General features: G+C 35.0%; 3 protein-coding genes across 7 annotated transcripts; 2 read left to right on the top strand and 1 right to left on the bottom strand.

The window, feature by feature from the left end:
• Positions 1-8,304: 8,304 nt before the first annotated feature.
• Positions 8,305-14,891, bottom strand: LOC141724845 (uncharacterized). Its single transcript, XM_074527135.1, has 3 exons — positions 14,805-14,891; positions 12,966-13,240; positions 8,305-8,713 (listed from the first exon to the last, which is right to left on the bottom strand). The coding sequence occupies exons 1-3, from the start codon at positions 14,889-14,891 to the stop codon at positions 8,305-8,307; spliced, it is 771 nt and encodes a 256-aa protein (XP_074383236.1).
• Positions 14,892-16,626: 1,735 nt separating this feature from the next.
• LOC141659309 (uncharacterized) lies at positions 16,627-20,095 on the top strand. 5 transcript variants are annotated; one of them, XM_074466122.1, is made up of 11 exons: positions 16,627-16,836; positions 16,910-16,964; positions 17,372-17,536; positions 17,897-18,022; positions 18,196-18,321; positions 18,489-18,530; positions 18,601-18,747; positions 18,831-18,932; positions 19,017-19,073; positions 19,156-19,224; positions 19,304-20,095. In XM_074466122.1, exons 1-11 carry the CDS (start codon positions 16,828-16,830, stop codon positions 19,579-19,581), a joined length of 1,176 nt encoding a protein of 391 aa, XP_074322223.1. In that variant the 5' UTR covers positions 16,627-16,827; the 3' UTR covers positions 19,582-20,095. The 5 variants fall into 5 exon arrangements, with proteins under 5 accessions (XP_074322223.1, XP_074322215.1, XP_074322239.1 ...); XM_074466114.1 differs by having other exon boundaries at positions 18,828-18,932; XM_074466138.1 differs by lacking the exon at positions 17,372-17,536 and having other exon boundaries at positions 18,828-18,932.
• A 1,339-nt stretch (positions 20,096-21,434) lies between these two features.
• Positions 21,435-24,143, top strand: LOC141659298 (uncharacterized). Its single transcript, XM_074466107.1, has 2 exons — positions 21,435-22,295; positions 22,401-24,143. Exons 1-2 carry the CDS (start codon positions 21,575-21,577, stop codon positions 23,807-23,809), a joined length of 2,130 nt encoding a protein of 709 aa, XP_074322208.1. The 5' UTR covers positions 21,435-21,574; the 3' UTR covers positions 23,810-24,143.
• Positions 24,144-25,121: the final 978 nt, after the last annotated feature.

The raw sequence follows: 25,121 nt of genomic DNA, 5'->3' as shown, positions 1-25,121 counted from the left end.
TTGATGTTGTTGATATCAATATATTCGTCTCTATGAGAGGATTAATTTGGTTACTCGAGCAAAATCAGAGGTTCAGTAAATCTCCTGCAATCATGGTTTGATCTTCACCTTCTTCCAAGAACACAACTCTCACCCACACTCTCTAATTTAATTAAACTGATTTTTTTTATAATTAACTAACTAAAAATTAATATTAATTCAGCTATTTATACTATGTAAAATAATACCCCTAAATAAAATTAAGGGGCTAATTACACATCTAATAAAAATATTTGGCTCCAATTTTTATAATTTTTGGGTATTAATTATGAATTTTTAAATATCCCATAAATACAAAATAAATATCAAAAATTCCCAAAATTTGTGAATAATACAAAAATGCAAAGAAAAATGATGTAAGATAATTTCATGATCTTATAAAAAATAAAAATGTGATTTTTGTGGGGTTTTTGGTACCCGAAGGGGTCCGGAAAAGTCATTTTTCGTGAAAAAGGTAAATTTGTAAAACGTCTAGGGGTTCAGGATAGCGATATGATATAGGTCATTTTTGGCAAAATAGAACCAATGATTTTGTCTGGAATACGGGCTTTCAAAACACTGTTTTGAGCTGTACGGGTTTTGATATAAAATATATAACTTGCGATAAAACACTCAATAAATATCCAAAACACGTTCAGATCAAAACACACGTAGCACATAACGGTTAGGGTTTAATGACTCAACACAGTTAATCACATAATAATACACATACTTTATTTTTATTATAATATAATACAAGCATAATTTCTCGATCGTTACATTGTAACTTCATCTTTTCAACTTATATCTGGTTAATGATTATCTTATGCATGACAAAGATTTTCAGAAAAATGTTGAGACAAAGTTAGATATATGAGATCACCTTGCAATGATATTTTTATACAGTTATAAACTGGAACGCTGTGTATATTATGCATGGAAGAGGACTTCCAAGATTTTGAAAAGTATATATATACATATATACTGAATATTTTGCGACTTCATCGCATTAAGGTATCAAACTTAGTTCATTTCTTCTTGACCAAGACTTTCATGAGTACTATGAGAATGCTCATATATTGTTAATTATTAAACATATTATTTTGGTGGGCTTGTCGCTCACCCTTGCTTTCTTCTTTCATCACACAACAACAGATAGAAAAGATGAACAGGATCAAGCTCCCAATTCGCGAGCGGATAGGAAACGTTCCGCAGTTTCCTGTAGGCATTGATGCCGCCGTAGCTGAGGTAGGAACTACCAATAGGCTAGGTTTTCAACTATTGATGTACCAGACTTATGTATATTATGAATTATAATAATGGCAAAGAATATGTAAATTTATTCAGAAACCCTTTTGAGGTGTAATGACTTATAATTGTTGAATAAAATGACTTGTGTTATTTTTGGTATTCATCTCTGAGACTATAACTTGTGGTGTGTGTGTGTATATTGTGGGGTCACAGTACGCAGTAGTTGGGTGACTGTTAAGATTAAGTATTGATAAGGGAAATGGAACTCGTGACAACCCGAATCCCCGACCCCGAATTTGGGGGCGTTACACTTATCAAAAGAAAAAGTCAAGAAAAGAAATAAATATCAAGTACTCCTTTGAGATCTAGAGAAAAATATATGTGGAAGGGAAGACCTAAGTGCATTGCTGGTATTAAGTAATATGCATTAGAAAAGCAAAATAAAATTTTCTTGGTGACTTTTCACATTCTCTGATTACTGGAGAAATACTCTAATAACAACATAAATTCTAATAAGCAGTCGTGACTCACTTACACTGAGAAGCCACTGTAAAAAGGAATTTCAAAAGATGCATAAAATGAGCACAAAACAGTTGAGGCGGACTCATGCATGAACTCATTCTATAGTAGACTTCAGCCTAATGACAGATTTTGAGCAAAGTTCTTAGTTATGCCTTATTTCTAAGATGTACTGAAGTGAATCATACTTTACTCTTTATATGATATTTAGCTTAAAGCACACACTTACATTCCATATGAATGATGAAAATTACTGTGGTGATTAATGTTGTTTTAGATAAAAAGTTTAAGTGTTAGTTGCATAAATTCTGAGGACAAGTTCTGATGGAAGTTCTGATGATTAAATTATGAGGAAACCATATCAGTATTTGTGTGAAGAATTACAGAAATAAACATTCACTTTTCGAGTATAGAAGCCATATTCTGATGACCTTTAAATTCTGATAAAAATCAAGTTCTGATGCTGACGTGGCAGTATTTATTTACTTGATTTATTTTTGGTCATTACTTGAACGGTTATATTTTATCAGAATATTGGGTTACGTGAGATAAAGCAGTAATAATCATTTGTTTAGTGGGAATAGTTTTTTTTGAAAAACTGAATGTGCAATGTAATCATTACTTATTTATCGTGCCCATTAACTTTTATATTAACTGCTGCATGGATGACAGGTGTATGGTCTGTTCCACTTCTCAATAATTGTTGTCACATGGGTTGTCTAAGTAAAAGAGATAAAAGATTTTCAAATCTTTTATTCACATATCTATTATATTCACTCTCTCTTTTTCTTATTCTCTCACATTTTCTGACGGTTTTCTATACAGATATTTCATCAAACACCTTTCAGGCAATCTTAGTTCTCACTTATTTCTGATGGCGCCCAAGGATTTAATTGTTGATGGAGCCAAGTTTGTACCATATAACTATGTTGTAATCTTGAATAAGGCTGAAGCTCCATCAGATCTGCACTTTGTGCAAGATTTCTTAGCCAATAGTGAGATTGGGTATTCTTTGACCCAACCTCAAACTATTTCAAGCAAACAAGTGCTGACATTTTGGCGAACTGGGCTTTTTGATAATGGTGGTGCTACTGGTACTCCAAGCATTATTTTCACATCAGGAGATGTCGAGCATGTTGTTACTCCTGGAGCAGTTCGTAAAGATCTCCACTTACCTGAAGGTTGTACATTCTCAATAGTGGAGGAGCCGGATTTACAGCAACTGATGGCAAGTTTGGGCTATGAGCAGAGTTTGGGAAAGCTGGGTCAACTGAAATGACCATATATCATAAAGGAATGGAGCTTTTTCTTTGATTGTATAACCAAGGCATTCGCCAATAAATGCTCCAACTTTGATGCTATTCCCATCATGAGTCAGCAAATCGGGTATGCCCTTATCAATCAAACTCATTTTGATTTTGCAAGTGATGTGCTAGTTTTCATAGGGGATAGGATGACAGAGGATAGGAATGTAGTATATTTTGCTAGATTTTGTCAGCTTATATATACTTTTTGTTGTGCTGATGAACCCCAATTAGTCAGTGATTAAATTTCACCCTTTAAGCTTGCAAAGAGGGCTTTTAATGATTTGTTAAATGCTGAAAATAAGAAACAAGTACTGAGACCCTTACAGATTCCTCAGTCAGTCAAACAAATCTTGGTAAATGCTGATCCACAAATATAAACATCTGTTTATCCTGATGTCCAACCCACCAGCTCATCACAACCAACACAACAGCCATCAGAACATACCATCTCTCACTCACCTCAAACTCACCCACAACCTTCAGCACATCCAGTGAAGCCTTCATCTTCTAAACCCAAGAGGACACAGACTGTGCCTCAGTCTCAACAGAAGTGAAGGAGAATTATTCTGAGAGATGAGTCAGATAATGAGGAACAGGTTCCTATATCAGAACCTGTTGTTGTAGAAGCTGAGAAGATTTCTTCTCAGAAAGAAAATGAAATTGGGAGTTCTAGGCCCCTCAAAAGGCTTAGAAAGATAAATTCTGATGACTAAGCTCCCAAAGTCTCTCCACCAGAAAAGAGACTAAAGAAACAAAGAGCTAAAAGGAACATATTGAGTTAGTTTTAGAGGATGAGAAAGTAGCAGCTAAGGAAGGGGATCAGGAATCTCTTATCCCAAAGGAGCCAATTGTGATTGAATCCTTCCATCTACTCAACCAGAATTTGCTGAAGCCACTGAATCTACACCTCCTATGTCTCCTGTAATTGATCCAGTACATGTTGAAGACCCAGGTACAAGTGATGAAATAGATCTTAACAACTTGGTTGTGTCTGAGGTTCTGTACTTGGAAGTTATACCAACTCATATCACTCCACCAACAACACCAATTTTGGTTGCTGATTTCACTGAAGAAATTCCAACAACACCACTTCTGAATCAAGATCATGAAGATCAGATATTAGGTGGGCATCAAAATTTGGATGTTGATCAAAACTTAGTTGCAGATCAGAATTTAGAGGATGATGTTGACACCTCTATAGCCTCACATACTGTTATTTTATCAGAGGATGCTGATACTGCAGGCTCTGTAAGTTCTGATGATGCCAATGCTGAAAATACTGGTGAAGCTGCTATAAATATGGATGCTGATGCAGCTGGTCCATCTGGATATGCACCTCAACAAGCTCTATCAAAAGCTGATCTAATCAAAATTTGTTAGAGAGGATGCCCCAGTACCTTGGAGTGAAACTCCTAGAGGAAAGGAGTGGACTAAGGAATGGAACAAAGTTGATTTTGTTCCTACTTCAAATATACTTGCTGAGCACCTGGCAAAAGCTGATGAAATGATGGTAAATGATGATTTCAAGGCGTAGCTAAGGGTTACTGCATTGAGTACAAGGCACCTACATGGTCAAAACTCAGTCACTCAAGCCAAGGTGGACAAACTTCAAGAATCTATTATTCAGCAAGATATGAATGCCAAGCTAGACAAGAAAAGGTTTTTCAAGCCTACTTTTGACAGAATTGAGTACATTGAGAAAACTTAGGAGAAGCAACAAGCTAAAATTTCTGAAATTCTACAGAATCAAGCTTCTCAGCAATCTCAACTCAATGAGATCCAATCCTCAGTGGAATTGCTTGTCTCTCTTCTTTTACCTGCTGATGCCAAAAAGGGGGAGAAAGTGATTAAGTCCAAATGCAAATCTATTCAAACACTGAAGGGAAAAGATTATGGAAATGATGACCAGGGAAACTATAAAAGGAGTAGAGGTCAAGGTCAAGGCAAAGAATCTTTATCAAGGAAAGCTAAAACTTCAAGTCAAAGATTAAGTTCTGATGCTGGAAAGAGACCAAGTTCTGGTAAACAAGTTCTGACCAAAACTGAAGCTCTGATACAAGGTGGAAGTTAAGAATCTCAACAGTTTATGCAGACATTGAAGCTTAAGGGGAAAGAAACAACTGTCTTTTATCAAGACCCTAAGATTCAAAAACTTGATGAAGAAATCTCTAAAAGGCTATTCCTAAAGGAGAATCCAGGCATGGATATTGAAAGCCTGAAGGAAGAGGAGATTAGACTGAAAGCTGAAAATGATAAATCCAAGTCAAAGTCTAAAGCTCCTGTTACAGCAAAGAAACCACCACAGCCTAAGGGCATTGTGATCAAGGAAAGGACAAATTCTGAGGCATCTATGGCCAAGTCTAGATCACAGGTGGAAATTGATCCTAGATCCAAGGGAAAGGCAAAAGTTGATGAAGCTGTAAAGATATATCTACCAACTATGGATCAGGAAGTAAAGGATGATGAAGATACAAGTTTGATTTTAAAGAAGAAAAGGAACATTCAAACAACCTCTGACAAAGCTCATGTTAATCAAAATCAGGACTTAGTAACTTCTGATATTCAAATGAAGCAAGCAACCTCTGACATAGCTCAAGTTGGCTTGACATCAGAAGATGAAATGAAGGGTACATTAACCTTTGACAGTGCTCATGTTAAACCTACTACAAGTCTACTACCAGGATTCACCAAAGCTCAACAGACTCAACCTTTGAAGACTGCATCAAGTGGTTTTGAAGCAAGAGTTGTTCAAGGAAAGGAAGCAAGAGACAAATCAGGATTGGGTAGTTCTAAAGAGAAGAGAACACACAACACTATCAATGATCCAACTTCCTTAAGTGAACCAGGAGTAGGTGCAACTCCTGAGAGATTGAATCAACTTGAATCTGTACAAATGGTCTACCACTCTGCATTGAAAGAAGATGTCATGTTATACTTTATGACAGATGGGAGGGTATTCCAGATCAGGAAGAATGCTATTCCATTGAAGTATTTTGAAGAACTGGAACATGTTCTATTTCTACTTCAAGTGAAAAACAGATCAACAGATGGTGCTGCAGGTTATTTAAAATCAAATATTTAAAGACAGAAGAGGCTTTACTCTGTAAATTCTGACAGCCCATATTGTCCAAAGTACAGAGATCACAGTGGAGAAATTGTGGAAATGAAGCCTAATACTGCAAAGATCAATACATTTCTGGGTATTAAGGGACTTGAGTTCAATCTAGAGTCTGATAAAGCCTATGTCATCAGACTGGATCAGGAGTTAAGAAAATGCAAAATCAATGATCTCAGATATGCTATCTTCCAAACTGGTGAAGATACTGCAGAGCTTAGAGAAGCAAAAAGGAGGATGATTAATGAACTTGAATATGCTGAGAGAACACTTTTGAAGAACTATCTCAGAACAACTCCTGACATCAAAGAGATCAGAAATTGAAGCCAAGTCAAAGATCTACAATTGTTAAATTCTGAAGGATATACAGGCTGAAACTAATATCAGACTTTAAGGATGGTAAAGCTGCAAGGACTGTGAGTTGTAGTTATCTAGTCAAATTCTCATGCATTTGTACTTAATGTTTTTGACATCATCAAATATCTGTTGAACTTGTATATTATGCTAATTTACAAGTTGGGGGAGATTGTTAGATATATTTGTGATGTCATGGCTAATATGATTTGTGTTTAGTTTTTCAGATCTTACTCAACAGGACAAATCAGTACTTAACTGGAAATCAGTACTTATACTGAAGTCAGGACTTAAGATATCAGAACTTAAGTTATCAGAACTTAAGTTATCAGAAGATATTCATCAGAAGATAATATCAGAACTTAAGAAGACTCTCAGATAAGGAAGGCGGCTGATTAAAGGGAAAGAAGATTGAGACTAAAACAAGAAGAGAAATGCATGGAGAAGAATTCTATGAAGAATGGAATACTTGGAATAAAAGATAACTGATTGATATATTTTAGGAAGCAGAATTATATTCCATATCAATTAGAACTTATCTTGTAACTGTGTGTCTATATAAACACAGCATAGGGTTTACACTATATGTGTTATCTTAATCGAGGATATTATTAATTGTAACCCTAGCAGCTCTCGTGATAATTGTTCATCACTGAGAGAGAACAGTTTCTTTGTAACAGAGTTTATTGTGTTGAATAAAATATGTGTTCTGTTACTTGAGTTCTTATATTCGATTTGATTGTAGTAAATACTGTATTCAACCCCCTTCTACAGTGTGTGTGACCTAACAGTTAACCACTACATTTAAATTTTATTTATTTATTTTAAGTAAACAGAAACGGAAGACGAATATACGTTAGAGTCTTTGTTTTCTTTTTGTCTATAACATTAGATAAAAAAACGTTTTACTCTTTCTATATATAACGTTAGATAAAAATATGTTTTATTGTTTTTTTTCTTGCAAAACGGAAGACGATTTGCCGTTTTAGTTCTAACGGTATTTGATGTTCCGTTTTACTGCTTGAAATTCAGAAGCTGCTGTTCTTTTTTTCTAAGCTACTGGAGTTTTTTCGTTTTTTGGCTAAAATGCAATATAACACTAGATAATGTTACTAATTTACAAAATTATAGCATATAATTAAATTAACAACAATAAAACACCAAAATACATTAAAATTCAATAAAAATCTCTCAATTCAATACAATTTTTTTAGCCATCAATCACTAAACAAATTACTAATACAAACAAATCATTTTTCCCCTTGGGTTCTTGAAAATCCATCGCATTCTGGTATCTCGTGGACTTTCTTCTTCCTTTCTTTTTCTCAGCGTCTTTGTCATGGATAAAATTTGGAAAGTTAATGGCACTTGGCCAATGCGAATCACCTTTGCTTGGAATAGGTTCAAAAACACCATTGTAAACCAATGATACATTCTTTAATCTAAAAATTTCATCAACCAAGGGTTCATGGTTCAATTTCAAATGTGCACAACATGCAATAACATGAGAACAAAGAATGCGATATGTTTGCCATTTCCCACAAGAACACAAATACTCGGGGATCCTAATGGTATGCCTATTACCCCCCTTTGGTCAACATACCTAGTCACTACTTCAAACAACAAAGAGCTTCGATCGTAAACTTTAACAGTATGACCCCTAGCACGCACAATTGATCGACTCAGCCTCTTGCTTGCATGATTATTAAACACTCGACCTTTCGATAACTCGGTTGCAATTTACAACCGCCTTTCATCAAAATACTCAGCCGTCTTCAAAAATAGAGCTCTAACCAAGAAACTAATCGGAAGCTTTCTAGCATCAAGGATTGCGTTGTTCCAACTTTCCGCATGGTCGGTGGTCATCATGCCAAACCGTTTCCCTCCATCATATGTTAAAGACCATTTACTTAATGGTTTATCCTCAAACCATTCCTCCGTTCTAGGCTCCTCAATCAACAATTGTTTCCATATAAATTCAAATTTCTTCTCTTGCACTTGAGAAGCCAACTCAACTAACCTATTTTTCAATCCCTTTCTCCTATATGCAGTAGCAAAGTTTGTAGCCAAATGTCTAATGCAGAATCTGTGATGGTCAAGGGGCTCGCACCATCTCATCTGTTGCATAGCATCAACAATCCCAGAATGTCTATCAGAAATGACACAAATCCCATGTGTAATATCCCATATTTCCAGATATTAATATTATTATTATTTGGAATTGTTTATATGATTTTATGTGAATTTTAGTAAATTATCTGGTAATTGGAGTTGATGTTTTGGATGTTTATATGTGATATTCTTAGAGTATTTTAATTTTTATATGTCCATAATAGAATATGGTTAATTGTGATATTTTCATGGTAATTTTTGGACTAATTATGATTTTTATAATAATTTATGGATTTATTAATTATTTTCTGAATAATTATAAAACTATTTTGTAAAGCCGGGAATCGTCCAATCTCAACCGTTTTTGCGTTTTTACAACCCGAAACTCTTCCGAGAACTCCTTCCTAACCTAATCTAGTAATTCCGGACATTTTCCGTGTTTTAACTTTTTCGATCCGGATTACGGTTTGACCCGTACGCGTCCCGACGTACAATTTTCGATACGATAATCATTTCGGTAGATCAATAAAACCCGTATTCTTGAGAGACAGGATATTTTTACATTATTTTCCCATAGGGTATTCTATAAGAAGCCTAGTATTGATAATTATCCAAATCTGATATTAAATGGTATCGTTTTATAGTTACTTAGCGGCTAAGTAATTTATTTTCGGATATTTATTTGCATAAATACTTGGATTGTCTCTAGAATTGTTTTTATGATTTTATAATTACAATAATTATTTGTGGGATTTTATAAAAATTTAGAGATCAATATTTCATTAATTATTTAGCCCTGTATGTTTTTTTAATTGCATTTATTTGTAAAATCCGTATTTAATTCCGGAATTCTTCAAAAATCTTGAAACTCATATTTATTGAAGTTTGGAATATTCTGAGAATTTTAAAATTATTTTGATAATTTTCGGGTTAATTTTTATTCGTAGGTTTGTTCGTTATTTTGCAAAATACGAGTGTAATTTTTGGGTTTACAGTAAAAAGTGGACACGTGTCATAATATTATTAAACCACAGAAACGTGGCTTGTTTTTGGGGCAGCACAGCAGATGATTCATTTTTTTATATAAACATCAATCTCTCTCTAATCTCTCTCCCTCTCTTTCTCTAATCCCTCGTCTCTCTTGATAAAATCTCTCCTCTCTCTCCCTCTATCTCTCCCTCTCCTCTCTGTTTCCGTTTTTCTTCCCTGTTTCCTCGCACTTTCCCGGCGATTCTTCCCTGTCCTTTCCCGTTTCCAGTTCTGGTTGCTTCGTTGCCGTCGCCGTCGTCTACTTCCGGTGAGGCTTGGTGGTTTCGATCATTTTTATTGGATTATATATGTATATATATGCCACTGTATATATATGTGTGTGGGTACTGTGTGATTGTGTGTGTGTGTTAGTGTGTGTTGTGTGTGTGCTGCGGCGACGGCCGCGTGTGGCCGTGTGGCGCCGTGTTTTGCTCTGTCTCCTCCTCCTGTTATTTGTTGGGCTGGTTCTGTTTGAAGTTGGGCCTATTTAGTTAGGCCTTGCTGTTGGATTTTGTTGTTGGGCTTTTGTTGAGCCCAGTGTGTGTAGTTGGACTGGATTGTTATCATTTTTAATTTTAATTTCCTCTTTTCTGCAGGAAAATTCTTGAATAAAATTCGTGATGTTAAATTATAATTTAAGCGAGCAATAATTTTAATCCGTGAAATTTATTCGGACACCCGTATATTTTCGGGCACCAATAAGTTTTGCCGCCGTGCGCGATGAATTCTTTTACGAGCGCCCGGTGGACTGTGATGATCGTTATCTGAGTCCTAATATGTAATAATAAATAATAAATGTATAAATTTTATTTATAAGTTCGATGCGAAATAGTAGTCGAATATTTTTATTCGAGGTTATTGGATTGTGCTTGAAATTTGATTAATATGGTTGGTAATTATAATTGGATTATTGTTGTGATTGGTTGTTGTTGTTAAATTGATGTCAAATTGCTTCGACGGGAAATTGACCTACGGGAATACGGGAGCGTATCCGATGATTATCGGGACGTCAAGTGGCTATATAAATATATATGTATTTTATACGAAACTTGATTGTAAGATGTGATGAAATATATTGCCAAAACCAATAAACCTAATTTCGTAAATTACGAGTATATGTATTTTCTGGAAACGAACACCGAACTGATTTCCGGGAACGTGAACCCTAATTATGGTGTGTGTTACTATAATATGAATAATTACGTGTCGTGACAAAATATTTTATAAATAATCGATCACCCTATTTTCCAAAACGACGAGTATACGTACTTTCCGAAAATAAATACCGAACTGCGTCATATGTGTTATGAATTATGTGATATGTGAGTTACGTGTTTACGTGCTATGTGAATTATATACATACATGGGTCAAGAGTCTTGTATTTGACTGTTTTCTTTATGTGTGGGCTATCGTATGGGTAGACGATAGGATTTTGACGCGCAGTTCGTCGAGTAATTATCGTTCAGACGATTAAAATGTTATTTTCTAATTATAGATACGAGTCTTTCAAGACGATCAGGACCAGAGGGAATGGATGAAGACTAGAGTTGAATAAGTATGGAATATTGGGTTGCAGCCCTGCATGAGCAGCAGACCAAAGAATTAGTAGAATAAAGACGGTGATGTCTTGAGACAGAATGTCAGAATAGATGCGTGTTTGCGAGTGTGACTAACTGCTAAATCTCAAAGGCAAGTATCCCTATCATCACTTATTGTTCAAGTGATATATATTTTGAATTCTATTATGCAAGTATTGTTTTCCCTATTTTCAGTTCTGAATAAATAAATGTTTTACATATCGCTGAAGTAAATGATTATGTTTATGCAAGTACTCTTCTACTATTCTATGTTTAGAATAGCTAAGTGATTTTACTCTTCAAATTACTGGATTTATAAATGTTTTGGATTTTGAGAAAGATGATTTGGTTGCGAACATTCCTACCCAAGTAAATGGGGGAATAAAATCATTTCGGGTGTCGATTATTATGACCTCTTTTCAATAAAATGTTTTAAGATTGGATGGTTACTGGTTACGTAAGAGGCTGAGGCACCGGTCCAGCGTGAGCTATTATACGGAAGTGTAATATCTTACAAGGCGAATATATGCCTTTTATGGCGCCCTATAGGTACCGTATGGCTGCGGGATACGGGTAGTACCTATATTTACGGTATGGCTGCGGGATACCGGTGTTATTTCGTGACTGATCATCAGGAACAGCATAGTGCATAATTGGTTCCAATCTAAATTGATATCTAAAATTTCTTTATTGTTTTGATAATCATAGAATAAATGATTTTTCAACTATTTTTGTTTTGGATTAAAGGTGAAATGCAGTTTTGATTCAGTTTTTACTTGATGTGGATATTTTGTTTGTTGTTAAATATCAAAGGTGGTATTAGTACAAATGATTGAGGTTGACTTCAGTATGGGATATGGTGAGCATCAAAGTTCGTATTGATATATAATTTGATATGACAACAAAATAAGTATTGATATCAAGAGTTCGGTTTTGAATAAAGTTTATGATTCAATCCATAGTCATTGCTTCTTATTATTATTGTTTACGATATTTCCGTAAACACTGTTTTACGAGATTTATTCTCATCAAGATTCAAAGTATTGCTGAAGCATTTCGCTTGAAAATATCAAAAAGAGTTTTTAATACATTGAGAAACAATTATCCGATTCGTTAGCAAATTTTCTGTTTCAGTAATTACGATTTTAAAACATCTGCGATATTGCAGATGTCGGTTTTATATCAAAACGACCATATATATATATATATATATATTACAATGATCTTGTTGAGCATTTTTTTCTCTCATACTTGCATGTTTTCAAATTTAACCTCCAGTGAGAATTAACTTGCGCTGTTTAGCCGCGTAATTCGAGGAAGCAAAGAAGAAGCTTTTGGAATGTGGTTAGTCCAGGGTTTGCGGACTAGTGTAAGTTTTATTGTATAAAGTTGTTTATATTATATTATATTATAGTTGTGTATTGTATTTGGGCCTAGTATACTTCTTTATGAAGTTATACTAGCGAGTTAAGTTTTAAGGTGTGGAATTATTGAAAAGAGTTTTAAAAGAAAGAGAAAATTTATTTGTGGAATTTGGATATCTTGTTTCTAGAACTGTAACCTTAAAAGATCTTGGATTAGTTTGGGGTCATAAATGATAAATATCTTCCGCTGACATTTGTTTATTGATTAAACAGGTTGATTTGGATTGAGGTTTCATAGTGACGACCAAATCCTCTGACCCCGGATTTGGGGGCGTTACACCATGTCTCCTACCTGCAATAAATCTCCTCAATCTATCCATGAACCACCCCCAACTAGAAACATTCTCGGATTCAACGATAGCAAATGCAAGTGGAAGAATATGACTTAAGCCATCAACTGCCACATCACTCAATAATACACCCGGATATGGACCGTATATGTGAGTCCCATCTATATGTATGACAGGCATACAATGCTCAAACCCATCAATGCATGGTTTAAAAGCCCGGAATAGTCTCTTGAATGTCACTTCCTGTTACAAGTAAAGACACAATAAACTCATTAACTACAAAAATATTACAAAAATATCAATAAACATTTAAAAATGCATACGATACTAGTATAAAAAGATAGAATACCTCTGTTAGGGCGAAAATACGCGCTAATAATTCACGCAAGTATACGCGTTCGCAAGTAATATAGAATATCTTATAGTTCGTACCCACAGAGACTTCTTGATTAATTGATAAAGTAATACTTATGCACTACTGATGTTGCTATAATTCAATGCTAAGATAATTAACTGATTAAGATTTATTATTCTAAGAATTAACTACTTATTAAACTATGATATGATAATGGATTAAATTAATATATAAGATGGACATGGGATTCTAACTTCATTAAATACTTCATTCAATAGTCCTCTTGTTCTCAACCTTAACATGCAATGGTGATGACACTAATCAGATAACACGAAACTGCTAACCACCAACTGTCGTTGTACGAATAACATACTACCAGACATCCACAGAAGAGATAGAAGCTGAATAGACACCAATTATGATGAGACCATATATGTCTATAGAATTTGACAACATAATGGTTTAATGCACAAGTTATCTATCATGATTATATAGGGCAAGTAAGATGGGTAAAATTACCTACGAATCATGCATAACAATAATACATGAACCTATACTAGCATGGCAAGTTTTAAACCCTTATATTCACTTTTGCTTCAATAAAGATTAACACATTATCTTATGAGTTCGCGACGCTCATAAGACGAATAAGCGCAACCATAACTAGGTTATCATACAATCACCACACTAAGGTATCGAAACAAGTTAACTAAAGAAATCCATAAATAACTCCGCTAGAACCTCACGATAACGATTAGCCCATAACGGAACTCATCGCCAATGTGGGTTCTAATGAAAATATGGTATAATAAACGTAGTCTTTTTACTTAACAAATAAAACCAAGTATGTAATACAAAGTATTAGGTTCATCAAAGAAGTAAACTAGCATCCAAGATTACAACTCGATTAAAGAATCACAAGTAAAAACAAGCTTTTCTTCTCTTTCGTCGTATTGTGCTTTAGGTCTTCTCCTCGCTTCTCCTTGTTCTCGTATTCGTCTCTCTCTGGAAAATGTTTTATTTTGCCTTTTTATACCCCCTGGAACGACCTGAGATGATCATGGCCCTTCACAATCAGAATCGTAATCAAATCAGGATTCTTGAATTCGGACCCGGCGCGACCGTGCGCTTGATCAGCGTGGGCGCGCTGTATTTCTGTACCCAGGGCGCGGGCGCACGCTTGACCAGCGCGGGCGCGCTGTGCTTCTGCCAAAACTCCTAAAATGTCATTTTCTGCATGAATTTCCCAGGCGATCTTTATTTAATGCACCAAAGTTGCTCCTAGACACCCAATTAGCATCAAAACCATGCTAATTCCACTTAACTCCTTTCTTTAAGCCTAAAATGCAAAAACACTACAAAACACATCAAATACACAAATAACTTGAGTCCAAAACACCAATTCATAGCTTTTATAGAGCGATATAAGTGGTATAATTGTCACTTAACAACCTCTAAGCCAACACGATCTTCCATCTCATCCTCCTTAAAAACCCAATCAACCTTGGTACCAACATTAAAACATTGCAACACTTCCATCAAAAAAGGGAGGTCTTCATATGATCATTCCCAAGATCCATGTTCTTGGTCTATTGCAAGCTTTTTGGCATCTCTAATCTTCTTTCTTCCCGGTTGCTACCCAAAAATACTTTTAACCATCGCCATTAACACTTTTTCCTTAACCGTGGGATCAACTACATTTTAATCCTCAACTAGATCAAGAATATCATGCGATGTCAAATTAGAATGGTCTGGGTGACGATGGTGTGCAAACATGTGTGTGGTCCCGAAGATTCCATAATTTGGAATTTCCCAAGTGATTTTCGCAACCTAGCTTTTAAACTCCATTCAACCCACTGTCCTTATTCTTATAAACCACATTCCAATACACATCACTTGATCTAATCACCTTAATCTCTTGATGATTTCAGATATGAAAATCTCTAACCGTATGCATCAACACTTTTTTTTATTCAAATATCATCCCCTCCCTCAACTCTATCGGTCCCAATGTCTGCTCCCGTGTAATTAAAGCCGACTCAACAAAATCATTAACGTTCAAACCCCTACTACTAACCGTATCACCACCTATATGCATACTACTAGTAGTTTGATAATCAAAACCCCTACTACCACTCATCTCGGAAACTCTCGAACTAGTTTCTACAACTCTGGAACTTGTTTCAATCAATGCACAATTTGAAATTTTTTATAAATAAATTTCAACAAAGAAAGGAGGTCCATTCGAAACAATAATTCCAAACATCGTCTCAACATCATCATCATCATCAACCGGAATTATACCAAATTTCATATCATTAAAATTTTTCCAACGATAACACAACTTAAAATCATACAAACTCCTATCAATTTTCAATTTAAAAAATAACACATTGCACAAGTTATTAAAATTCATACTAGAATCGAGTCTTACTTGCTTAGAAACCGGTTTGTCATACACGTAACCCTCTAATTGAGTTTGTCGTATATTACCATCGGTATAAATCCACGCAATCGCCGTAACCGACTGTGCTCCTGATCCCGAACCTGAAGCAATTACTAGATTTTTACGAATATTTTTTGTCTTTGATATTGAGATTTAGGGCTCTAAACTGAAAATTGGGAAGAAGGAGTAGAAGTAGAAAACAGAAAGCAGAAACAAAAGCAGATAAGCTTGTCTGCTATTACATACAGATAAAAGGTAAAACGGTACTTCTTCTACCGTTTTTGTGCTATAAAATCAAAACAGTACACGAGTAACCGTTTTATGCTATTCTTATTCTATACTACAGGTAAAATGTCACATTAACAAACATTTTGGTGCTACAAAATCAAAACAGTACACGAGTAACCATTTTGTCTTTTTTTTCAAATCAACTTAAAACGTTTAACGGTATACCGTTTTACTGTGTAAAACGTGGTTTTAAGAACCGTTTTGCTTGTTATTAAGCAAAACCGTGCTTAAAGTGCCGTTTGTGTTGAATTATTTTTACCAGTTGCATTTTCAACAACTCCATTTCCCCGTTTTACATACTCTGTTTTACTCTATATCCAACAAATTAAATAAAAAATGACAAATACTTAAAAACCAACAAATCTATATATATAATAAATCCTGAATCCACTAAAATGATGTCCTTTTACACCCCCTACCCCAGGAGTTGAATTGTAATTACAGAAAATGCCATTGATAATTCATGAAATCCAACATGCCTCACGTGATACCACTTTAAATACTCCTAAGTCTAAATTATCTGAACTCTCTAAGCAATGTGTGTCATACACTGCCTATTTCCTATCCACATCTTCTGTTCACGCCCTGGTAAGCTTGGGAGAGAAGATTATTTTCGGACAAAACATCAAGTTGTCATTCAATTCAAATTTTAATTCAATTTCAGATCTTAGTTCCTCCTGCAATCTCACTTCCTTCTTAGTTCTCATTCATAGCCAACATTTGCTCACACCCTGGGGAAAAATGAAAGAGGTATTTGCAGATCTAATTTATGTTCTTCTACCCCCAATAATTTGTACTTCTAACATGTTCTTCTGTGTTTCAGGTCACTTACAACCATTTGCTATTAAAGAATTTTCCAACACTTCAATATGATGGAGGTATCAATTTTGTAGAAATATATGTTTTTTTGTTTCATAGTTATATACCTGTAAAACTTTGTTTTTTCATTTTTTTTGAACTAGCATCACACTCTAGAAAATATAGGAGAATTGACTCTAGTGTGAAAGAAAACAATAATCCTATAATAACTACCAAAGTTTCGCCTTCTACTGGAGTAGGTAAATGCAAATTTTTAATTACACTGTGTTTCATGGTTTTTAACTTTATTCTTTGTTCATATTTTGTTCTTTAAATTTAATTTAGAGTTTGCTCAGTCTGCTGTTTCATACCTTACCAATCAGTCCCAATACGGTAATTGTGGTTTCTAGTCTCATCATTAATTGTGAGTTTCAGTATTATATTAATAGAATAGTTGCAACTAATATTACAAACAAAACAATTTTAGGTGTTGGTAATCAGAACCATATGTCCATAACAAATTCTCAATGTACTCATGGAAGATGCCCTGTTTCTTTTTCAAAATCTTGCCTCGAGTGTGACAAATTGGAGACTCCGAATGTTAGTAATGTAACACATACCAATGTCAAAGCAGCTACATCAAATACTCTAGGTATAATTTTTCTAATATTATTATTCAATTTATGAATAAATATGCAATTAACCATTTAAAAGAGTTTCTTTTACACTGCCTATTAGGTTACTTTCATTCAACTCCTATTTCATAGTTACCGGGAAAATCAATATCATCGGTTGGAGCGACACCTCCTAGAGTACCTTTTTCCGACATGACAAATAAATGTCCAACTGCTGAATCTAAGCTTAGTAAGAGGCTATAGTTTTGTAATATGTGGAAAGAAATCTGTCAATTGTAGATTATTTTATAATAGGTTCCTCATATTCACATGTTCATTCAATTTATGAAGGAAATAAATTTTTAACCATTTAAAAGAGTTTCTTTTACTGGTTTTAGGTTACTTATATTCAACTCCTATTTCAAAGTTACCGGGAAAATCAAGATCAACGATTGGAGCGACACCTCCTAGAGTACCCTTTTCTGACATGACAAACAAATGTCCAACTGACGAATCTAAGCTTGGTAAGAGGTCATAGTTTTGTAATATGTGGAAAGAAATGTGCCAAATGCAGATTGTTCTTATTTTTGTTGTTTTTGTCGTTATTTTAATAGGTTCCTCATATTAACCTGTTCATTAAATTTATGAAGGAAATAATTTTTTAACCATTTAAAAGAGTTTCTTTTACTGGTTTTAGGTTACTTATATTCAACTCCTATTTTAAAGTTGTCGGGAATATCAACATCATCGGTTGTAGAGACGCCTCCTAGAGTACCTCTTTCCGACATGACAAATAAATGTCCAACTCCAAAATCTAAGCTTGGTAAGAGGCCATATTTTTGTAATATGTGGACATGTATTGGTCTTATAAAGACAAGTAAATTTGTCTAATCTTGAGAATTTTTGTGTTTAATGTCTGTTTGTTTCTCTGAAGATGACCATGTATAGTCCTGTGAAATAGCTAATCTGTTTATTGAGATCTATTTACAGGCGTTCCTCCTTTTCGTGCGACTTTGGCTGACAAAACACAAGGTATTATATTATTGAATTTAATACCAGATAATTATTTATCAGATAATAGATCACGTAATGATAATTACAGGTGTTGAATTTTCAACCTCTACTTATGGTACCAGGCAGACACGTTTTAACTACTCCCATATACACTCGAGTGTTGAGTCTAATAATGTTCGTCGCTTTGCCGCTAATAAGAGAAATCCGTCCGATCCTACAACAAGTTGTACAGAAGGTATAACTTCTGTCCAGATTTGTGGTTAATCAATTATTTAAATTTAAATACGCTATTTATCTTTACCTTTGCATGTGTAGCAGATGTACCAGGAATGTTTTCCAGGATTCATGCATCTTCTGAGTTCCTTCCATCCACCCAGCTATTTGAAGATACCAATGTACATGTGGATTATGATTCTATAGGTATATAGATTTTATTCAAATCCTTATTATACTCAAAAAATTCCACAAAATGATACTGCACTAATGTTTTTATATATGTTTTAGAAGTGTCGACCATACCTGAGCTGCAGTCAGAGGATAGTGAGTTATTTTGGGATGATGGTAATGCTCACTGGCTAAATAATAAGTTTTAATTATCTGGATCTTTGTTTTTAATCCATGTCCATTTATATCAATATAACAGACTCTAAGAGTGAGGAAATGAATTGGATGGCTGATGACGACCCACAAACTGAATTTGTTATTACTTCTGGTATAATAAGCATCACAACTTCATATAGAATTTTGTCAAAAAATGAAGTATTTGAATTTTATTGATTAATCGAGTACAGTTCCCGAGGGGTATTCTTCTTTGGGTCCTCCGACTGAATTTTGTAGGAAATGCAAAGTTATCATGTGGAAGGAGGAGAGGACAAACAAGAATGTTGAGAAAGGGACACCTACTTTTGGTATTTGCTGCGGTCAAGGTCAGATAAAGCTTCCTTCTATACCTCCTACTCTGTCTTACCTAAAGCAGTTGTATAATCATCCCAACAAGAGTAAAACATTCAAAAGGAATTTCGTCTATATAATGCCATGTTTGCATTTACCTCCATGGGTGGGAAGGTAGATCATTCCATTAATTGTGGATCTGCACCTTAAGTATACCGCCTCAACGGTCAAAACCATCATGTTTTTGGTACTCTTATACCAAATGATGGAGATGATCCCAAATTTTGCCAACTATACATTTACGATACTGAAAATGAAATTGAGAACCGTGTTAAGTGGATCAAGGTTGATGATGGTGAAGCTGTTGACACTGAAATAGTAGAAGGTTTGGTTGCAATGTTAGATGATACTAATCAGTTGGTAAAAAAAATTCGATATGCCCGTGATCGATTTAAGGAGCAGCCTATTAGAGATCTGAAAATCAAATTAAAAGTATCCCATTCGGATAGTGGTCGTGAGAATTTAATTGGGCCATCTGACGAAGTAGCTTGTGTCATGGTTGGTGATGTTGATACGACTGTTGGAGATAGAGATATCATCGTTGAGAAGAAGCCATAACACAATACAAGGGATATTGTGATTGAGAAATCAGATAAAAACCTTGAAAGGATTTCCTCTGTTCATCCCTCGCTTATGGCGCTGCAATATCCAATATTGTTTCCTCTCGGTGAAGATGGCTACCATGATGAGATTCCTTATGTTGATTCGGAGACCCAGAAAAAGAAGAAGCGCAAAAGGATCACAATGAAAGAATACTACTCCTACCGTTTGCAAGTACGTCAAGAAGAAGGTATATTTTAAGTAATTGTTAAATGGCAATCCCTAAAGTAGTTGTACGGCATTTGGATTTTACTGTCTTATATTATTTTCCAGTAGATATTTATTACATTATTTCATTTTTGAATGCTGTTTTATTTTAACAGGGTTCCACGTGCGATTAGCTGGACGACTTTACCAACAGTATGTAGTTGATGCTTTCTCCTGTGTAGAAAAAGCACATTTGTGGTGGTTACGCACTCACCAAACTAATCTCAGAAGTGAATTGTATAATTCGCTTGCAAAGAAAGTTGTCCGTGGTGGTACTGAAGCATCAAATGTCGGGAAAGGTTTTATATTGCCAGCCAACTTTCTTGGATCTAAACGGTATATGCAACAAAATTTCCAAGATGCCCTTGTAGTTTGTCGTGTTGTTGGACATCCAGACATTTTTCTGACCATGACTTGCAACCCTCTATGGAATGAAATAACGGAAATGATGAAGCTCTTACCTAGGTGTTCTGCTCGGGATTCTCCTGATATTATATCCCGTGTTTTCCATCTAAAGCTTGAGCAATTATTAGATGACATAAGGAATAATGATTTTTTTGGCAAATGCTTAGGAGGTAAATTCGCAACTCTCAATCTTTAATTTGTAGCTTTAAACCATCAACAAATTTTTTATATTTTTAAATTTTTTTAATCCCTTTGTTAAAACATTGTTTGTAGTTATGTACGTTGTGGAGTATCAAAAACGAGGTCTTCCCCATGTCCATTTGTTAATATGGTTGTCAGCTGACTCTAAGAGGAATCTCAGTGGTAATGTTGACAAGTACGTAAGTGCTGAGATACCGGATCCCATTTCTGATCCTGTTGGTTACGAGGCTGTAAAGAGTTTGATGATCCACGGTCCTTGTGGTATTCAGAACACAAAATCCCCGTGCATGAAGGATTTAAAGTGTACAAAACACTTTCCTATGAAGTTAGTATTATAAACTTGGCTTCTTTTTTTTGAAATGTATGTCTGCTAATAACAAACTGTAAATTTTGACCTTCTAGGTACTGTCGGGAAACATATTTTGACCAGTCCGGTTTCCCAATTTACAGACGTTGTAATACTGGCATAATTGTTATGAAAGGCAGATGTGAACTGGATAATCGTTGGGTTATGCCCTATAATAGGGAATTGTTGGTCAAATATCACTGTCACATAAATGTAGAGATCTGTTGTCATGCAAGAAGTTTGAAGTATTTATTCAAATACTACCTCAAAGGTCACGACCGTGCTACAATTGAAATTTCGACTCAAAGAAGGGAAAGTGAAAATGAAAATGAACCTATTGTTGACGAGATAAATGCCTATTTTGATGGCAGATATATGTGCATCTGAAGCTGCTTATCGGATTTTTAGTTTTCCAATACATTTCCGTTCAATTTCTGTTTTACGATTATCTTTCCACCTGCCTGGAGAGAGAAGTTGTACCTTTACCGAGAATGATTCATTGGAGAAAGTAGTAAGACAAGAGCAATATAAACATAGTCAGTTAGAGGCCTTTTTCATTCTAAATCAGAAGGACATACATGCCAGACAATATACATATGATCAGATTCCTCAATACTATGTTTGGAATGAGACGGATAGGATGTGGACCATGCGCAAAAAAGGTAAGCAGATTGGTAGAATGTTGTATACGCACCACAGTGCCGGAGAGTTATGGTACCTTCGTTTGCTTCTTTCCAATGTTAGTGGTCCTACTTTTTTTCAATTTTTGAAAACTATCAATGGTGTATCCTTCCAAACATTTAAGGATGCATGCAAGAATTTAGGTTTGCTTGATGATGATAACGAGTGGCATTCAGTCATCAAAGAATGTGTTGTCAGTGGCTTTCTTAAGCAGATAAGGCAGCTTTTTATACATATTATTGTCAATTATCAAGTCTCGGACTTGAGAAAGTTGTGGGAGCAGCACTGGAAGCATATGGTGGATGATTTACTCAGGAAGAGGCTTTCAATGACAATAAATGATCCATCAACTATTTACTCGGACATTCAACTACAATACTTTGCACTTGCAGGTATATTACTTACTTGACTATACCAATTAGTACCTTCCTTTTAAGCACTATTTAGTTGAATCTACCATATCATTTATCATTGAATAATTTGTACTATATATGCAGAAATTGATAAGTTGCTCAAGTATATTGGTAAATCATTATCACAATTCAACCAGTTGCCACAACTTCCCTCATCCTACATCCAAAGTGGGATAAATAATTTGGTTGTTGAAGAAACAAGTTACAACCTTGATGAAATGAAATCAGAGTTTGACAAATTATTTGAAAATTGCAATCCTGAACAGCTTGAAATCTTCAACCAGGTTCTACATTCTATACAATCTAATTCTGGAGGTGTGTATTTTGTGTATGGTAGTGGTGGCTGCAGGAAGACATTTATTTGGAAAACACTCATCTATAAGTTACGTTCACTTGGTTTAATAGTCCTACCAGTTGCTTCCTCCGGGATTGCTGCCACACTTATGCCTGGTGGCCGAACAGCACATTCGTGGTTCATGATACCTATTGTACTTGACGATTGTTCCACTTGTGGTATTCGTCACGATTCTGATATAGCTGAACTTATCAAACATACCAATCTGATTATTTGGGATGAGGCGCCTATGCAGCATCGCTATGCCTTTGAATATTTAGATCGCTCGCTACGAGATATTATGAAAGTTGTTGACCCAAGAAGATATGCAATGCCTTTTGGAGGAATTACTGTTGTTTTAGGCGGTGATTTTCGACAAATTCTTCCAGTTATAAACCAGGGTTCCCGTGGAGATATAGTATCTGCAAGTATAACCAGATCCCAGTTATGGCTGAAATCAAAGATTATGCTTCTGTATCGTAACATGAGACTTAGCCAATCACATGATAATGAGGAGATTCAGAGTCTCAAAACATTTGCAGAATTGGTTCTTCTGATTGGTAATGATCAAGTACCACCTCCGGAGTTGATCTTGGATTATGAAGGGGAAGATATTTATATTCCACCACAGTTTTGTGATCCTGAGTTAAAAAATTCTGTGGAAAATATGATAAAGTGGACTTACCCTGAGTTTTTGTCGCAATACAAGTCAGCACCTTATTTAAGTGAGAGAGCTATTCTTACTCCAACCAATCAAATAGTTAGTCATCTTAATTCTGTAATAGTTGATACAATACCTGGTCCTGAATTTACCTACTATAGTGTTGACAGAGCTGAGGATTTTGGTGGTACTCCATCTGAATTAAGCTTTGCATTCCCTCCTGAGTATTTGAATTCTATTAACATACCAGGACTTCCTCCTCATGAGCTCAAATTAAAAGAAGGCGTCACTGTGATGTTAATGCGGAACTTAAACCAGACCCTAGGACTGTGCAATGGGACACGTATGATGATTACAAGATGTCTGAACCAATGTGTTGAGTGTGAGGTAATTTGTGGTGCCTTTGTTGGCACAAAGCATTTCATTCCTGGAATGAAACTATGCCCTACAGATACGAAGTTGTCGTTCAAGTTAATCAGAAAACAGATGCCTCTCTAGATTTGCTACTCAATGACAATCAATAAGTCACAAGGTCAATCCCTTGAGCGAGTTGGATTGTATTTACCAAATCCTGTTTTCACGCACAGCCAACTGTATGTAGCAGTGAGTCGTGTTACCTCTCCCAATGGTCTAAAGGTGTTCATTGACTCAAATAATGGTGATTCTACAAATATCACAAAGAATGTGGTGTATAAAGAAATTTTTTATAACCTGCCTATGTAATACACTACTGAACATGTCAAATTGAGTGTAAGAGTTCCACAGTTGTTATATTCATGAATTACTTGAGTACAAACTGATTAGCCATATTTATTAAATTGATTTGATATTATATTTTATGTTAAAATTTCCTGTCTTAGAATAATATATGATAAATATAGTATGTAGTAATTAAATTGTTTGGTTGGTTACCAGTTGGATTTATTAATACATTATTAAGGTGTACCCCCAATTGTTAATTTGAATATTACATGTTATTGAAAATTTTAACAATGAAGACAATAAAAATAAAGTTTATATGTTGTACCTCACTATATAAGCCTATAAATGTTTCCATACATTTTCAATCTCTTTATCCCAAGACCTAAACAACACACTATGGCTTTCCGAGACTATCAAAATCTGAAGCAGCTTAAGCCCTTCGTAAAACAGAACTGGAAGATCAAAGTTGAGGTGTGCGGAAAATATATTGACAATGTTATGTTAGAGGGACGCCAACCTGGTTTGAATGTGATTGTGGTGGATGACCGGGTAAGTTGATATTCCTCCAATATGAAAATTCTTCACTGTAAGCTTACTTTAAATAGGATTTATAACATTATTTTTTCTAATATAATATAGGAAGAACGGATGCATATCTAGATCAAACCTTCCTTACTGGAACACTTTGAAAACCATATGGAGGATGGACAAATCTATAAAATTAAGAGTTTCAAAGTAATTCCTTACACAGGTCCTTTTAAATGTTTTGCATCTGAAAATCTTATAAACTTTAACGAAGAAACCAAGGCAACAAAGTTGTTTCTACCAGCATTTGTTCCCCGTGGTGAAGTTTTTGATTTCTATTATTTTGGAAATCTGAACACATATCTGTACCAAAATGATCAATGTATAGGTAACTTTCTACTGCTTGCATAACTCGATTTTTAGACCCTCATTTTGTTATTTGTATCTAATATGCCACATCATCCTCTTTGTGACTATAATATTTTTCAATTTATTTATGCCTAGATGTCATTGGTGTCATTAAGGAAATGCCTAAGCTCCGTTCAATTACTGACAAATGAAATGAAACACATACACTACTAGA

The sequence above is a fragment of the Apium graveolens genome, chromosome 1 (assembly GCF_009905375.1).
Source record: "Apium graveolens cultivar Ventura chromosome 1, ASM990537v1, whole genome shotgun sequence".
Classification (NCBI taxonomy): Eukaryota; Viridiplantae; Streptophyta; class Magnoliopsida; order Apiales; family Apiaceae; genus Apium; species Apium graveolens.
Note: the sequence above shows the minus strand (reverse complement) of the source record. Positions and strands in the feature narration are given on the sequence as shown.